The 17,998-nt window shown below is 38.0% G+C and overlaps 2 protein-coding genes across 2 annotated transcripts; one reads left to right on the top strand and one right to left on the bottom strand.

The window, feature by feature from the left end:
* Positions 1 to 854: 854 nt before the first annotated feature.
* Positions 855 to 13,739, top strand: slc6a11a (solute carrier family 6 member 11a). The gene is made up of 15 exons (XM_068742252.1): positions 855 to 862; positions 1,818 to 2,002; positions 3,799 to 3,933; positions 5,977 to 6,117; positions 6,925 to 7,012; positions 7,894 to 8,026; positions 8,774 to 8,908; positions 9,065 to 9,168; positions 9,439 to 9,563; positions 10,115 to 10,227; positions 10,364 to 10,501; positions 11,191 to 11,293; positions 11,819 to 11,919; positions 12,142 to 12,312; positions 13,310 to 13,739. Exons 1-15 carry the CDS (start codon positions 855 to 857, stop codon positions 13,457 to 13,459), a joined length of 1,830 nt encoding a protein of 609 aa, XP_068598353.1. The 3' UTR covers positions 13,460 to 13,739.
* Positions 13,740 to 14,855: 1,116 nt separating this feature from the next.
* Positions 14,856 to 16,807, bottom strand: ppil1 (peptidylprolyl isomerase (cyclophilin)-like 1). Its single transcript, XM_068742647.1, has 4 exons — positions 16,657 to 16,807; positions 16,307 to 16,461; positions 15,504 to 15,572; positions 14,856 to 15,313 (listed from the first exon to the last, which is right to left on the bottom strand). The coding sequence occupies exons 1-4, from the start codon at positions 16,710 to 16,712 to the stop codon at positions 15,093 to 15,095; spliced, it is 501 nt and encodes a 166-aa protein (XP_068598748.1). The 5' UTR covers positions 16,713 to 16,807; the 3' UTR covers positions 14,856 to 15,092.
* Positions 16,808 to 17,998: the final 1,191 nt, after the last annotated feature.

The raw sequence follows: 17,998 nt of genomic DNA on the forward strand, positions 1-17,998 counted from the left end.
CCTTAGACTGTAGCTGGATTAAAAAAATGTGACTGGTCACAAAGAGCACCTGCATAGCAATTGGCACACCAGGAGGTTCTGTCTGTCTGTACTGTATTAACTTTTTGTTCAGGGAAGTTCAGCCTGCTGCTGACATAATAGAGGTGGCTCAGCTGATTTGGTTTAGTTGTTACCCTCGCCGAAGCGGAAGCGAGGGTATTGCAATTGGGTGCGTTTGTCTGTCTGTTTGTCTGTTTGTCTGTCCGAGCGCATAAGTCAAAAACTAGTGACCCAATCGACTTGAAAATGTTACACAAGCAAGGTTCTGTCCGTGGCTCGGTCCTCCCCAAGAATGGCGTTGATCCGGATCTGGATCCAGATTCTAGAATTATTTTTACATCTGGAATTGTGCCTGTGCTGTAAACTGCCGCTTTAAGAGGGAGGGGCACAAATGGCATGATGGGAAAAAGAGTCCAGAAGATGGCTTGTAGTACATTCCAGAGCGGCAAGCTAGAGCAGGTTTGGCCCCTCTGATCCGGAAGCCCTGTTTACTGTCTCACAAGATCAAATAGTCTATTGGAGGCGATGGTCTGCAATCTCTGATTGTCGTTTTCTAGTTACCAACTGTGTGTTATCTCAGTGGAAAAATACGTCAGAGAGGTGTGGACCTTGGAGCTATTTAATTGCCAAACAGGGTTTTTGTTTAATTATTTATAATCTAGACCAGGAATGCAAGAGGAAACCGGAATTATTTTGTTTTTTACTCTGGACCTGCTAATTAAATGTCCTTTGCGTAGTGAGTCTGTGGTACACGCAGCTGAGTGGAATACTCATCAATTTGTTGTAAACAAACTCCTGGACAAAAGGGCTTAGGGATGCAGGGGTAAGTACTTCACTATTATTTTTGTGTCACACTTGCAAAATACATCTCTGTGTTGTAATTCTAAATTCAGGTTCCTGATGAACACTTACCATAGGAAACATCCTGATAATATTGCATGTGTAAGTCTAGCTAATAAATACAGTATATAGGCCTATACTACTGTTAAAAGGTTTGGTGTCACTCAGACAAAGGAAGGTCTGTTTCGTAACCAAACTGTTTTCAGTGGTGCTAATGAGCAATGAGGAAACACATTGCGCCATTAGAACACTGGAGTGATAGTTGCTGGAAATGGGCCTCTGTTATTGCACCAAAAACGAGTGTGCAGCTAAAATAGTAATTTACCACATTAGCAATGTATAGAGTGTATTTATGATTAGTTTAAAGTTATCATTGAACAGTGCTTTTGTTTCAAAAATAAGAACATTTCTAAATGACCCCAAACTTTTGAACGGTATATTAGGGGTGTCAAATAATTGCGTTAATTGTAATTAATTCATTATAGTCCTATTTAGGACGTTATGTTTCTTTTAATCGCATTAATCAAATTTTTGTATCTCTAATTTTACTTCTTCTGTATTGCCTTTGTTGCAAACTGCATCCAGTGACCCATTATACAAGCCTCCATGCAGGAATACAGTGATGACCCAAATCAGAAATATGCACAATGGCGAAAAGAAAAAACAAATACTTTCTGCAAATACAGCAGAAACCACAACAATGTAATGAATTAAATGAGGATACCTCAAATTGAGGGTTTTTCGCTGCAATTTTTTGGTGAAATTAATAAACAGATGAATTAGATTAATTAATTACAGATCATAATTAATGAGAGAGCGAGAGAGAGAGAGCAAACGCACAAACAGTAAGTTAGGTAGTTTTTTTTTAACCCAAAGCCACATCAGTCTGTCTGCTCAGAGTTCCTGGTCATTGTTCTTCATCTACTACTGTGTCTAAGGGAATTCCTCAGTGGAGACAGCACTGAGATGCCCTCTCAAGATAACAGCCGGGTGAAGACGACTCAGCTGTTGGATCGTGGACAGTGGGCAAACAAACTGGAGTTCTTGCTGGCAGTGGCAGGAACGCTGGTTGGACTGGGAAACCTCTGGAGGTTCCCCTATTTGTGCTACAAAAATGGAGGAGGCAAGCATAGATTCTATTAAAACACATTATTGCTTTAATTTTGTCAAGCAACTGCTCTGAATTAAATCTATATATCTATAATGTCAGAAATATGGACAAAGAAAACCTTGAATAATAATAAAAAAAATACTGTAATGGAAAAATTTAAAAATAATTATTTGTGTGAGTTAATGTAAAAGGACAAAGGACCATTGTTATTTGCCCCATCAGGAATCTGGCAGTTAATAATGTAGCATGTATAATTGTGTTAAGTCACCTTGGTTTGAAACTGAAGCTATGACTTGAGTGTTTGAGTTAAAAGACAGTCTGACTACATATGATTTTTGGAATTGATGGAACTGTTAAACCTTTAACAATGATAATTATTAACTATTATGAACATTCCAAAATGCTGTGAGAGCTGCCAGCCAGCTGAAGACACTCTGCTGTTGAGATGCCAATTTGCTTTGCTTATGGCTCACAGTCTCTCACAGTGAACACAGGTAACCTGCACCCCCCACGTGCAGCTCCCACACACCACCTTGTGACATTTGACACAAGTGTCCCTTTTTTGTACAATTTCTTGGCACTGACTTCTCTTCTCCATCTTCTGCTGCTCCAGCCAGGGTTCTCGCACCACCATTTGTCTGGCTTTTGCTGTCATGTGTTCATTTGCGAGTCGCATTATGAAGTTCCTCCATGACATCATCTCATTGGTGCATTTCTTGAACAGGATCGAAACATTTATGGCAGCCAGGTCAAGAATATTATAAAATGCCGCCAATGGCCGTCTTCTTGGTGCTTTCACTGAGTATTTCCTCACCATTTGATCAAGCACATCTACTTCAAGCTTGGTTCTGTTGTAGTATAACAGTCTCCGGTTTAGCCTTGTGGTCACTTGTGATGTTGACAGCTGTGTGGACAGTGCTTAGTATGGAGTTATTTTCCTTGGTTTGCATCGATAGACTGTTAGAGTTTCACATTTCAGCACCTCTGTAGTGCAGAAATGTGGACCAAAAAGCTGTCTATCAGAAAATCATGCTGTTTTGTAAATTATTTGGAGGCCCCCTGCAATACAGAAATAAAGGCTAAGAAGCTCACGAGATCACATAAAACTAGCAGAGGCTTACATTTCAGAAATATAAGCTAATAATAATGATGATAATAAGGAGTCCTCATGTTGGCCTCATACCTTGAAAATTAGCTGACGGGATTTCAGCAAGTCTTTTTTTTCGTCTTTGCAAGGGGGCATCTCTAAAATGATTCCAGAATCACTCAGAGCTAATTGAAGCTTCTGCCAAACACCAACACACATCACTCTCTGAACCTGCTCCTCCGTCAGAGTCTTCCTCACCAAGGCTCTGAAGCAAGGATAAAGACTCCATAACTTTCTTTTTATTTCTACTTGTAATTTTTGTCTCTCTTGGGTTTAGAGTGAAGCTCTAACTAGGTTTTAGCTTCACAGAGCCTAAAGAACAAACAGACAATAGAGCAGGAGAAAGAGCAGGACAATGGAGCAAAGAGTGACATTCTGACACGCCCTGTAAAAAGCATGCAGTCAATTTGGCTGCTATGGTCATTTGAGGTAGTAATACTCAGATCTCTTTTGTCTTTTGAAATTTTAATGATAAAACAATGTTATAATAATATATACACACATTTAGGGAAAGTCAGGACCCTATTGGTACATAGTTTTTTTTAAACCAAGTTATGACGTTGCAAATTTTGAAAGCAGTCTTGTTAAAGAACCAGAAACACTAAAGAGCTGATGACATGAGATAAAAGTGTTACTTTGCACTCTCTTGCTACTCTTACAGGTGCATTTTTGGTTCCATACTTTTTATTTCTGCTTACTTGTGGTATCCCAATGTTCTTCCTGGAGACTGCCATGGGACAGTTCACATCTCAAGGATGCATCACCTGCTGGAGGCACTTCTGCCCCTTGTTTGAAGGTCAGTGTGTTCATCAAGTCATGTATGGATTTTATTTACTAAATAAATTAAACACAACATTAACTCGCAGAAATTGCTCCGCTGAGGTCGAGTCGAGTAGCAGAAAACATACTGCTTATTATGTGAGACAACAGTCACTGAGAAATAGTATATTCCTCAAACAAACTTGACTTTAACGTATTTACAACATGAATACAAGCTCTTTGCCTTTAGCAATCAGGTAGAAATAAATATCAATATTGAAGGATTTCCTAATTCTCCTCAAGCCACTCCTGACAGGGATCATGCAATACTCCCATCTACTGGCATAAAAGAGTATTAAATAAATAGGCATGGGGGGCGTTACTGATGTGGTGCTTTGGTGCTTTTCTCAGATCAGAATGAAAATTCAAATACATTTTTGTTCAACCTAAACAACATTTAGTCATTTGTGCACATCATAGTAGCAATTTATCCTTCCTCTTGCTTTTGTACATGTATCAGTTGCTTTCATAAATTCTCTGCTGTTTTTAACATTATCATTTGCTTATGTCATGTCAGCCAAAATGAACTGTACTTATGGATGCTGAATAGTCGTTCCCAATAAAACTGATAGCCTTCATTTCATTGCTTCAGTCATTACATACAAAATTGTTGAAATAGTTATCAATTTATGTCAAGCAAATTTTATGCCTTTCTTTATGCACAAATGGCCATATAGCAGCAGTGGATGCAGCATGAGACGACATCACAGCAGAGTCATGCAGAGGGTGGATTCGCCACCAGGAGACTCTTTCCTCGCTGCATTGCAACGGATGATATCAGTTGTAATGTAGACGAAAATATGTGTTCAGACAGACAGGAACGTCTGGATATGCCAGAATGATCTACCCATGTTCAGTTACAATATGTTATATTGTTCACATTTGTCCTCAGCTCTACCAAAAGGGTGTTTCTTAGGTTTGTTCTAAATCAGTGCCTGTCGTGTATTTTTCTTTTGCACAATGCTGTACAACTGCAAATAGCATATACAGTAAAAATGTGAAACGCACGTACTCATGTACTCACTTACTCCCCTAACTACAGCAAGGTGTAACTTTACTGTAGTGTTGAGTGCTGCCTTGAGCATTTTCAGGTAGCGTCACCGAGGTCTGACCTGGTTTTTCTTCATTGGTAAACACTGAGAGAATAAACTGTCAAAATGAAATCATGACAAAGCCATTTGACTCTCTTGTTCATAAACGATGGTGTCAAGACGTCTCATTTTGACGACGCTGGCAGTTTCATTCACATGAAGACTTGCATTTGAGGAATGGAATAACCGTTTTAAGCAAGTTTTGCTTTTGCAGGTTATCCACTAGGTTGTGCAGTTTGCACTAATTGTTTTGAGAAATGCACTAACTGCTGTTCAAATGTTAATAGTGATGTAACAAAAGCACCGAAGCAACTGAGAAAAACTGTAAATACAATATATTCAACTAAAAATGTCTATTTGATTTATGCAACTACAGTCTGAAAGTTTATCAGGCCCTTCTGTTTCAAATCCGACACAACCTAATTTACAGACCTGATGCAAAAATAGATTAATGCTTAAAATAGATATAAATCTTTTTTTTTAATGCGCTCTGCAGCCAAAATTGGCTTAGAAATGTGATGCGGCAAAGAGGAAAGGACTGACGAATGGATTTGGCTGATTGTTACAGTTCATTAGACCGTAAGAAAACCTTCTCATTCAGTTCATGAAATCACAAACATCTGGAAGCAGCAGGCAGCCAATGGCTTTGAAGGCAAATAAAAAATTCTGAAGAACTGTTAGCTGCTGCTGCAAAAAGAAAGAATACTTTTACAATAAGAGACCCACAACAGAAATAAAATAAAATAGCGTGACGGCAGAAGTATTAAGGTGACAAGTGAAGGTGTAATAAAATAGCATGACATGAAAACTAAACATCAGGAGTGATGTTTGCTGTTTCACTCTCCCTATTGTGAATATTTACTTAAGAAAGATCCCATCCAACATGATTTTACAGTACATGTACTTTCCAACGTTGTCTCTCTCCTCAGGGATCGGTTATGCGACACAGGTTGTGATTGCCTATGCTGCCGTGTCATACATCGTAATCCAGGCTTGGGCCTTTTTTTACCTGTTCTCGTCCTTCAGTGGTGAGGTTCCTTGGGCAAGCTGCAATAACACTTGGAACACAGGTACGCCTGCTGACGTAAATGAGATATACTGTATCGGTCACTCACTAAAATATTTTAGCTCAGACATTCATAACAGGAAGAACAAGGGAAAATATGAGTCTAGATTATGTTTGTCCATAATCTAGACCAGGGGTCCACAAATGTTTGCCTTCTCTGATCGGGTGGGTGTGGAATGTGCAGTCTTGATTTTTGTTTGGATGCTCGAGTCTAAAGGTTGATTTGCCCCCTGAAAATGGGTGGTCATATGTTTTTGTCATGCACTGTATATGGAAAGGGAAAAAATAAAATAAATTTTTTTGACTCAGTTTTAGGTCGTTTTCACACTGGCCCAAGAGGACTTGGTTCGATTGGGGAGCTGAAAGTCCCAACATTGTTGCATTTATAATTTATGAAGGGTCTGCTTTCACACTGTGGTTTCTAACGTGAAGCAAACTTTCTGAGCAGCATCCCGTGGTTGAAAGGGGCACTCGTCGATTGGACAAAGTAGAAGGGGAAGTCCCTCCCTCTCCCATGTTTGTTTTGGTTTGAAGCGGCTGCTGCTCATTCAAGGATGAGAAGCTCATTTTTTTCTGGCCTACATCATAAATGTTACACAACGCTAGACAAAGTTGCTGCGGATCGGTAAAGTCTCCGGGTCAGTTCAGAACAATGGAATGAAAAACTTGGAAAATGCTCGAGTGTTTTATGCTTCAAGATCGCCGATTCACTTATTTCACTGTCAACCAGAAAGGGATTATAGTTGAGTATATTTTCAGTTATTTATTTACCATTTGATAGATTGTATTGTATTTCGTTTTTTTCCCTCAGAATTTTGTGTTGAATTTGACAAAAAAAACTTGTCATCCAACTGGACAGCACCTGAAAATGCAACAACACCTGCTACAGAATTCTGGGAGTAAGTGTAACTCAAACCTGTATAGCTAATACCATGTTTTAGGAGGATAAACACCACACTCACCAAACCATGTCCTTACGGACCTTGCTTTGTGTCCTGGGGTTGTCATGGAACAAAAAAAGGATTCCTCTCACTGGAACTAAGGGCCCATCCCAACCCCTGATAAAAAAAAAAAAAAAAACCTATACCTTTATGCCTCCGTGTTAAGGGGTGGGGTGCGCCCCAATATTTTTGTATACAAAGTGTATGTCTGTAAGTGTGCCATGTGAGTCGTAACTTTTCTATGGACCACAAAAATAAAACTCATCATATTGTTCAATAGCCATTCCAGTGTTCCAGCAGTCACTAAAACAGCAATGGGTAAAATCAACGCTTCTTTGATTACAGTATAGGTGAAACTGTCTCTCTCTCCACATGCTGATTTCCGCTGTCTTTTCTGGCTGTTGCTGATATCTTTAACCCCCCCCCCCAAAAAAATAAAATAAATAAAATAAAAGTACTTATACATACAGTATATTACTGGTGTGTCATTGGCTGATATATCACATGCCTATGATAGCTGATGTCTGATATGGCAATATAATAAGGGTTGTATCCCATAGACATAGAGAGGCATTAATATTATATATTTTCCCCCCTTGTTATATCTGCAAGACCGTATGAATACTATACAGCATAATTGGTGTTTTATTTTGAAGATGTTCAAGTAAGTAAAAAAACTTTTACTTGCATTCAGTATGAATGTGTTGTTAGGAACTCTATATAAGCTTCTTTATTATATTATGACCTCTTTTATTGGTATTATTGGCATGTATTACAGGTACTATTGTTTTGCTTGTTTTACCGACCCTGTTTTGGAAATGTCTTGTATTTCTTTTCAGAAGACGAGTATTGGGTATATCTGAAGGCATTGAGAACATTGGTAGCCTGAGGTGGGAGTTGGCCTTGTGTCTGTTACTAGCATGGATCCTATGCTACTTCTGTGTATGGAAAGGAGTTAGATCCACCGGAAAGGTATAAATTCTACTTTGGAGGATGAAACTGTTATGTTAATGTTTTTCTATTTCTCTTTGTTGTAGGGTTTGAAATCAAATATATTATTCAGATCTACGTCTTTATTTTCTTATTTTTTATAGATTCACCAGAATCTAAGAAGTGATTCTAATGTGCCTTTAGGCATCTGCTGTTCTTGCATATTGTTAACAATGTACAATTACGTCTTTGTATGTTGTGTAAAAAAAATTGCATAATGTTATTCCCAATCTCTAGGAGTCCCCTAGCTAATTGTCCCATTGATGAAATATCAGAATTTATTTATGAATTATTCATGGGGTACATTGTTAAAATTAGAGCTGAGAAAGTCCAGGTGGAGCGCCACATTTTCGTCATTCATTTTCAATTACCGGCATGAAATAATAGTCTACGCCTTGTATGAAAGGCACCTGTGGAGCTCAGCATGAGAGAGGGGAGGGGTAAGGTGAGGGCAGGGCAAAGGCAAAAACATTTATATACCATGAGAGACAAAACATGGCCTCAATGTTTGTCGAGGAAGCATATCTGAGGAGACAGGGAAAAGTGAATGTTTAGCAAACAATAATTCAGAGAACATTGTGTGCAAGGGAACATGAAACACTAATTGTGTCAAAGAATATCAACATAATTCACACAAGTGAAGACAAGTACCTTAAACTTAAATTTTGCCACCACACTGTTCTCATTGATGGTGTCTCATAATGCCAATCCTTTGTGTTCTGTTGACAGGTAGTTTACTTTACAGCCACTTTCCCATATTTCATGTTGGTGGTTCTGTTGGTGCGTGGACTCACTTTACCTGGAGCTATGGATGGAATAGCTTTCTACCTCTATCCTGACCCAACAAGGTTGGTGGACACTCAGGTAAGTCATAAAGTCAAACGTTAAATATTTAGACAAGCTTCCTCCTCACCAGTAGAGCAAGCATTGCAAAACACTTCTGTTTCACATTACCGTATATACACGTGTCTTCAGCAGTTTAAAACTTCTGACAATTATTCCTTTGAATGACCTGCTTAGGTTTGGATGGATGCAGGCGCTCAAGTTCTTTTCTCTTTTGGGATTTGCCAGGGCAGTTTGACCGCTCTTGGCAGTTACAATCAGTATAACAATAATTGTTATAAGTAAGTAGGCTCTCATTTTTGTCATTTTTTTAAATGTATGTTTTATATTATATGCTGTATTTATTTGGAGCTTGGGTTCTACCATATAATTTCATTTTTATTTTACTGATATGATGTTCATGAGCTAGGCTATATACCTATTTTCTCCAAAATAAGGGCAGCGATGTGATTTTACTAAAAATGATTCAGTGATGTATTCAGTGATGTTTTTATCAAACTTTGTTTCATTCTCCTTAGAACATTTTTATAATTGTACTTTTTTTCCATCAGGGACGCATTTGTACTATGTTTGGTGAATGGCGCATCAAGTTTTGTGGCAGGGTTTGCAATCTTTTCAGTTTTGGGTTTTATGTCGTACGAACAAGGACTGCCAATATCAGAAGTAGCTGCGACAGGTAAGACCACCATATAAGTGAGTGCTACTATGGTGTGGTTTCAGCCGCCATGTTATTCTGAAAACTTCCAGTATGATAATTTTTTACAGTCTTTCATTTCTCAATGTTTTGTATGTTTACATTCCCTCCTTGTGTTTTCCTCCCATTTACCTTCCCGGTTTCCCAGTGCGTTACTGGTTTGTTCCTTCTCCAGACTGCATATTTACTCTTGGTCATTTAGATATATTCCAGCCTGCTACTTCTGATTTCCAGCCATTTTTGACAGCCATCTCCCATTTTATTGTTTACATTGCAAGGCTCACTTAATTTTTGGCAACTCTGTTTGAGGCTTTTATGTCCTTTTGTGAACTGCAAAACTAAACCTATGAGCCAAAGCCCGTTTTTTCAAGGGGCCTTGGCCCTGTTATTTGTTTGCGTTTGATTAACTGCCGTCACGCCAACTAAAACAATGAGCGCTGAGTGTTTGCTGTCTTTTGATAAAAGATTACAAAATCAATATTGTTTCACAAAAGGCATTTAAACTTGATTAACAATCAAATTCTCAAACACAGGTCCTGGCTTGGCATTTATTGCTTATCCACGGGCAGTAGCTATGATGCCTTTCCCTCAGATATGGGCCATATGTTTCTTCCTCATGGTCATTTTGTTGGGTGCAGATACACAGGTGAGAAAAATAATTTTCAACATTCAGCTAGTAGAAATGTTCATTTGAATTACTTTATGTTTATTGACTGCTGAAATACCTTTTTGTTTACAATGTGAATTATTTAAATGCACTCTTTGATCTCTGCCTCTGCTAGTTTGTGAGTCTGGAGTGCCTGATGACCTCAGTGACAGACATGTTCCCAAATGTGTTTCGAAGGTCTTATCGACGAGAGCTGCTGCTGCTTTGCCTCTGCTCTGTTTGCTTCCTTCTTGGCCTGCTTCTTGTAACAGAGGTTAGAACGCCACTCGGTCGCTCCCGCAAGTTCTCATCTTTAGTCTGCTTATAGTTTGAAAAAAAAAGTTTACTTGTGTACTATCAAATTAAGGTTGATACTGATTCCGTGATCGCCAGTGGAGGTTTGAAGAGGACCAAAGCACAGACTCAGAGCTGAACAATGAACGCATGCTTATTTTGCTGGGGAAAGGGAAGAAAGAGGCTCGGGGCAAGGAGGGAGCCAGGATTGTTATTGCCGTATAATAATGTGCATAGACCTAATGCCATCACAGTCATCCTAAAATAAGGTTACATACCATGAAATGTACAGAGAAAATCTAGTAACTAAAATAAGATAAAGATAAATGTATTCCTACCGACCACTAGAAATTTGATTAGAAATTAATCTAACAATACAAATGTATTTAACTTTTTACTGCATTATTCAGCACTCCAAATGTGGAGGCAGATATGGGCAGGATAACACAAATGTTAATCTTGGTTAATTTGATAAATATAATATAAAACCTAATGCCACAAATCTATTGTAAGATCGTTAGGACAAAAGACTTTGAAGCAAGTAAAAAGCCACAGCATAAAAATTCCCTGCTAAAGAGAAATACCTTGTCAGATAAAAAAAAAAAAAAGACGAGCATATATTATCTTACCGTGATGCACAATAACAACCAGCTCTTTTTCTTCCTGCAGGGAGGCTTGTATTTCCTACAACTGTTTGACCATTACGTTTGTAGTGGCAGCAATCTTCTCCTTCTGTCAGTTTTCCAGTCGATAGCCATTGGATGGATATACGGTAAGCCATTGTGGCTATCTTGCAGTCTGTAACTGTTTGACACACTGATGGAGTTTTAAAGCAATAAATAGGCAGTTCTTGAATTTACCGAGGAAGCAGGCTGGTGGTGCCATGCATGGTTGAAGGCTGAGTGAGGGTTGAAGGAAGAGTGAAGTGTTCTTGAGGTGTGATCGTAGTGGAAGCAGAGATGTGTCTGATGCCAGCCCTCCTGTAAGGTGTGCACTATACACAAAATACGCAATCAGAGAAGGATTGAGGGAGGACTGGGGCAAAGAAAGAGGGAAAGACATCCAAAGCAGCGGGAGCAGGACATGAAAAACAATAAACATAATGTTCTATTTTTTTGTTTGATAAAATAATCCTATTATAATGTTTCCTACTGGTTAAGCATTACCAATATATATATATATGAAACACAAATAATGATGACACTAGCGATAGCGTGTGTCCAGCATTCCTTCTGAGTTCTACAATTTGAAGCTGAACATCATGAAGTCAAGTCATTTTCTGTTTTTGTAACTATAGGTGCAGATCGTCTCTACGACAACATTGAGGACATGATAGGTTATCGTCCATGGCCCCTAATGAAGTTTTGCTGGCTTTACATCACTCCTACCATTTGTCTGGTGAGTGAAATCAAGTTTATCTCACTAAGGTTCAAGATCTACTTTAATTTGTTGTCTGACACTCCAGCCCATATTGCTGTAAGTTGTAATGTTCAAGAAACAGACGGATAATTAAATTGATGGATGGATAATTAAAGCCCTTCAACAGACAGGCTGCTAATACTAGAACAATACTGAACTTTGGTGTGAGAAACCTAAACTGTATTTATTTTTTTCTGTCAGGCTACCTTCATCATGTCAATTGTGAAGTACAAGCCTCTCAAGTTCAACAAAACGTATGTGTACCCGACCTGGGCTTATGCCTTGGGCTGGTTCCTTGGACTGTTCTGCGTTCTCATGGTTCCTCTGTGGATCATCTTTAAAGTGACTCAAATGAAAGGGACAGTGTGGCAGGTATGTATGAAATGAAACCTACAACTGCCTGCATTATGGTTATCAAATGTTTCTTTTCACATTCTTCTTATTCCCAGTTAATAATTTTGTATTTTATTTTGTACACAAACAAGTTAAATATGTCAGTTTGAACTCAGTTTGTGAAGGAGCCTCATAATGATGTAAAATATGCAAAGAATATTATTATCACAAATTTTTAACAGTCCAAGAATGAGCTTGACGTTTTAAAGGTTTCCTAAAAGAACATATCTCTGTGAGTCTCTAGCCAGAGATGATGTTAAAGCACATGCATCTTAATATTATCATACTAAATAAAAACTAACTTAACAATTAATACCATTAAAAATGTGAGCGGTTGGACATAAAGTGTTCTCTCTTTACAGACTATCCAGGCAAGTCTTTCCACATTTGTATTTAACATTTAAACCCATTGTCTTTTCTTTTTTTTACACCAAAGGAATCACGACCTAGATTATACAAAAAGCAGTAAATATAAAAACTTTACAATTAGTAATACATCATCCAGAAATCAAAGCACTGAAAATATAAATACGTGCAAGCGCAAAGTCAGTTTAAATCACTTTAAACATCAACATCCTCCGCTAACTCTGGCTTCAGGACAGCCAAAAATCAGGTACCAAATTACATCCAATCCAACGAATAACTGACTTTTCACCATCTTGAACACATCTTATATAATTATCTTGTATTATTCCAAGTTAAATATTACAATATTCCTCTCCCAGTGCTTTGTTCATTTACAGTATAACATTCCTACAGTGTGTTAGTATTGGTGATAGTATTCTGTGATGTACTAATAAACAGACTATTCATTGTTTTTGTAGTTTCAGAATATTTTGTATTCATGTTGACAATGAAACATCATTCGTCTACTCGTGTGCACTATTTTAAGTTACTGCATATCTACTTTTGTTTGCCACCATGTGTTACAAATTATTTGCAATGGTTGTTGTTTATCACCACACTGTTTTTCCAGAACCTTCGGCAGCTTTGTCACCCTAAAAACAAGACGCACAACAACGCAAATCACCCTGAGCAATTCCCTTTGAACCAAGACAACGACCTCAGTCCTGCTGCCAGTGAGGGCAAAGCCAGTGGGGGAGCTGAGATTGAGTTGCAAATGTGACAAACTGCCCATTTCTGATACAGAATTACAAATGTTTGATACATTTATTTTTTTAGCTATATATTACAAATTGTGCATTTGTAAAATGTATTGATGAGCAATACATTTTAAAGGTTACCAGCTCTATGAGGTTTACATATCAGGTGAACAATGTGATGTCAGGTTTTGGGTAATGGAAAAATTAACAATTGATAATTGTTTTTTAAGTCCACAGCTTCTTCTTAGATTGTGTGGGTGTGCGTATGTGTGCAGCAATAATAAATAATCAATATATAAAAATCCTGGAATTTGTTTTCTACCCACGCAGACCCTTTTACGGTCCTCTTATTTTGCCATTTGGAGGTTTGACAGAAGTAAAACCTCAGTTCCAAAACAGTCTGATCTCTCTCTCTGCCTATTCTTCATTTGTTCAATACTTTCTCCATGTGTCATTTCATTTTATTACACAAAACTTTATTTATGGATATCTACGGTTTGATGTTATTTTATTTTTTTCATGTGTGGGTTGCATGGGTCGCTACTGACATACTGTAGTTTAAAAATGTCAGTAAAACCTTTAGAAAGATATTTACTGAGAAAAAGGGTGACGTGTTTATTCCTCATTTTACCTGCTGTGGATCAGAAAGTGTGTAGCAAGCAAAGGTGTCTGAAAAATGTCCAAAGTCATTTTGCTGTATTTGATCAGTCCTGTTATTTATAATTCCTGTCAAAATATTATTTTCGAGTTGGAAAAAAAAAGACTGTCTAACTCTGGTCTACGCAAACGCCTTGTTTTTCAGCAACTGCAAGCTTTAAGCACAACCCTTGTTGCGAAAATTTAAGTTTAAGGCGCTTGTCTTCACTTGTGTGAATTATGTTGATTTTCTTTGACACAATGTTCTCTGAATTATTGTTTGCTAAATATCCCCTTTGCCCTGTCCCCTCAGATATGCTTCCTCGACCAACCGTGAGACCATGTTTTCTCTCTCATGGGATATAAATGTTTTTTTCTTTGCCCTGACCTCTCAATCATCCCTCCCCTCCCTTCTCCCTTATGCTGAGATTCACATGTCTATGCCTTTCGTTTAAATATTGTGTGCACTTTGAATCTTTGCATACTCATGCAACCACGGCTTTGACTAATTACTACTTTGATAAAATAAGACAAAAGCCAACTCTGAGACTCAGATCTTTAAACAAAAATGGCCAAGGTGTTGGTACTTATCTCTTCGTTCTACAAAGTAAAAGGGTTGAAACCAATAACTATTTTCAAATCAATTTATGCGCTGCTTCTTTTCCCAATCGAATCAAAAAATTATCAAATATGGCTTTAAAGATGCAGATACCAACACTACCACTTTGAACATTCACCACAGTTTAATGACCAAATGAGTGACAAAATACAGACTTGAAAAATATTTTTTTAATGTCAATTATGCTCACCAGTCTCAAGAATGGAAAAATAAAACCTACATTGAAATTAGCCCATTTTAATCAATGTGAACTCAATTTTGAGCTAGTTCATCTAAAATGTGAATGTGTACAACACTTGTTATGATTAGCAAACATGAAACAGACAGAACGAAAGATTTAACAGGTTTATTTTAAAAAAACAAAAAAAGTGTAAAAAATATTTATGACTAAAACGATTTGATTAATTCATTACATTTGTTCTGATTATTTTGATATCATCAACTGGCCGATCGTGACTGTTTATCTCTACCATCCCGATCCGGTTCAGAACTCCAATTCCCTGGCACACTCTTCCAAAAATGCTGTGCTTTCCATCCAACCACTGAGTGGGTCCAAGCGTGAGGAAGAACTGGCTTCCATTGGTGCTCGGGCCCGCATTCGCCATTGCCAGAACGCCTGCACCTGCAGATGAGAGACATTGTGATTTATTTTCCATTTACCACGACACGGGAACAATATTTGTATAAACATTTACTCATTTATTCTAATATTTATGCATTTAAACAAACTAAATTATAACATCTTAATGTAACAGCCCAACAATAAAAATCACCTTCCGACCGACATTCATCTGTTTTTACACCGCCGTTACCTGTGAATTTCAACTCTGGGTGCAACTCGTCTTCAAACTGCTTGCCAAATATGGAAGCGCCACCGCGACCTGTGAGAAGAACAAGGATCAGTAAACTCCAGGTTTACATTTAAAAACTCAAGATGAGGCTCAATACTTTATCACTAGACTTGGGAAATTAGAGAATCTTTAGTCAATATTTCTTGCCTCCAGCCACATCACATCAGGCCGAGCCTCAAATGGAACTATTTGTCCTTAGATTATTCTGCTCAACTTGAACTGCGTCAGAAGATGGTGTAAAATAATCAGATATTTTTTTTGTATGTCTTTCCATGTATTTAACATATTTTAACATCATCCCTCAAGATTTTATATATATATATATATATATGTATAAAAGAAACAATTCAACGAAATTATTCACAATTTATGGTTAAATTATTATTCAGTCCTACGGTTATTTTAATATACAACGGCTGAGGGACAACAGGAGACAGATTTGGACTTAATGCATTAAAAAGAATTCCAGAAACATGATCAGGCGAGGCTGGACTTTGTTACGATTTTTATGCATCTATCGACCTATATGTATTTTAGCCATTAGATCAAAAATGAGTGGTGCTTCTGTTCTGTTCCACTTAGTCCCATTCATTTGGAGTTTCTCGCAAGAGCCTACATCATAGTGGAATATAAGCGAGGAGTCTTCCGTTATTTATATTTTCGTACTTATTATTTACTCACTTAATTAGTTAAGGCTGCAGACATTTTTGGCCTGACTGTCTAATCATTCCGTTTATGTCTATGCAAATAAAACGATCCTGAACCTGTTCCGGTGGGGTCTCCTCCCTGCACCATGAAGTCTTTGACAATTCGGTGGAACTTGGTGCTGTTGTAGTAGCCTCTTCTGGCCAGTTCTGCGAAGTTCTTGCATGTCTTTGGCGCATGCATCCAATACAGCTCAACCACAACTGTCCCCATCCTGCAATGCATGGTGCGCGTTAGTACCTAGAATATATGATCAGTACAGACTTTGTTTTACAAGTTTTGAGTTCGAGATGAACGCAAAACTATTAAACACTAGCTTATCTAACTTGTATCCACGTTTACTGGGAGAGCGATAGCCGGGTTAGCATGATACAATCCAAGGATTAGCATTCAGTTAGTAAATACTTACGTTGTATCCAGAGCCACTTTTGACGGCTGCCATGTGTCTGGTGGCACTCCCGACATTGTTACTCAAAAACAGCACCCTCGAATATCTTTAAACCAAAACTGTAAAGAGAACAACACGCGAGTTATCTGTCTAACGCGTTCAATTCATTTCTTCCTCTGTGGTTAGTGTTTATTTCTTCTTCCGTGGTTAGCGTTCATTTCCTCTGGGTGTGGGAGGGAGTTAGTAACACTTGACTGCCCTCTACTGGACGTGACGTGTCATGGTAGCTTCAGAATTTAATTCCGAGGTGGACCCCACGCTTTATTGTTCTGCTTCATGATCATGTTGCCCTTGAATGTTAAGTCACAGAATGATGACCAGGCTATTTTATTTATTTATTTTGTTAATAAGAAGAATTCACGTTTAAAAAAATTATGGTAAGTCATTTGGAACTGGGAGATGAGGTGGTTTTCGCTGGAAAAAACTTCAGAAATCCAATGAAAAAGTAGACAGATGGAGCAATTACAGCATAAAGGGTCCGTGTAGGTGAATAATATCTGTGTGACATTGCAGTACATTTTAATATAGGCAGCTAAGTTCTGGAACTTAACATTTAATGTGCTACTTTAGAGTTGTGTTGATGTTGTGTAACTATTGGTATGTGTTGAATTGTGATTTATACATGTGCTCTGAGTATTTCAATTAATTAAATTAATACAATTCAGTCTAAACATGTCATCATATAAGGTTATTTGAATAAGTGATAAATAGTAAATAATAGTTATTTCCTTCCAATTATTTTTTTTTCCTCTTATAATTAATTATTATGATAAGGTCTTAATGCGGTCATTAATGACATGTTAAATTGTCATCCATACCTTCCTAAATTGCTTACATCCCGATATCAAGTGTTTGTCAAAAAAATAAATACACACATTAATTTGTAATATTGAAACAATAACCTCAAAACCCATCGAAGAGTAAATATGACATAAGAGGAGACTTCCTGTTGATCTTCGCTACATTAAATATGAAGCAGCGCGTCTCTGTTCCTTCCGGCTGCGTGTCCATCTCATGGCTTTACGTGATGATCCTGAATAAAGCTCAGCAGTTCATGTTTGATTCATGGCCGCTGAGGGAGCGGCCCCAGCGGCTCCATTCCCGGTTAGGTACACACACAGTCAACTTTGAAGGCTTTGCTGTGGCTGCTGTGGCTGCTGAGGTCATTGCATTGGGGAGAGAGAAAAAAAAAAAAAAAAATACACCGACTCCCTCCACTCCTCCACCGCCTCCATTTTGAGTAGCCATGTAATCGGGGATTCGCGTAGTTTGTGTGTGTATCGTACCGTCCGCTGCGCTGCGG

The sequence above is a fragment of the Brachionichthys hirsutus genome, chromosome 8 (genome assembly GCF_040956055.1).
Source record: "Brachionichthys hirsutus isolate HB-005 chromosome 8, CSIRO-AGI_Bhir_v1, whole genome shotgun sequence".
Taxonomy (NCBI): Eukaryota; Metazoa; Chordata; class Actinopteri; order Lophiiformes; family Brachionichthyidae; genus Brachionichthys; species Brachionichthys hirsutus.

Excerpts from the sequence above, each read along its gene's own strand:
- slc6a11a (XM_068742252.1), top strand. Across the intron at positions 3,934-5,976 it reads CTTCTGCCCCTTGTTTGAAG|GGATCGGTTATGCGACACAG; the intron begins GTCAGTGTGTTC and ends CTCTCTCCTCAG. Across the intron at positions 11,920-12,141 it reads TCACTCCTACCATTTGTCTG|GCTACCTTCATCATGTCAAT; the intron begins GTGAGTGAAATC and ends TTTTTCTGTCAG.
- ppil1 (XM_068742647.1), bottom strand. The coding sequence starts at position 16,712 with ATGTCGGGAGTGCCACCAGACACATGGCAGCCGTCAAAAGTGGCTCTG. Across the intron at positions 16,462-16,656 it reads AAAGTGGCTCTGGATACAAC|GATGGGGACAGTTGTGGTTG; the intron begins GTAAGTATTTAC and ends CATGCATTGCAG. Across the intron at positions 15,573-16,306 it reads AGGAGACCCCACCGGAACAG|GTCGCGGTGGCGCTTCCATA; the intron begins GTTCAGGATCGT and ends TTCTTCTCACAG.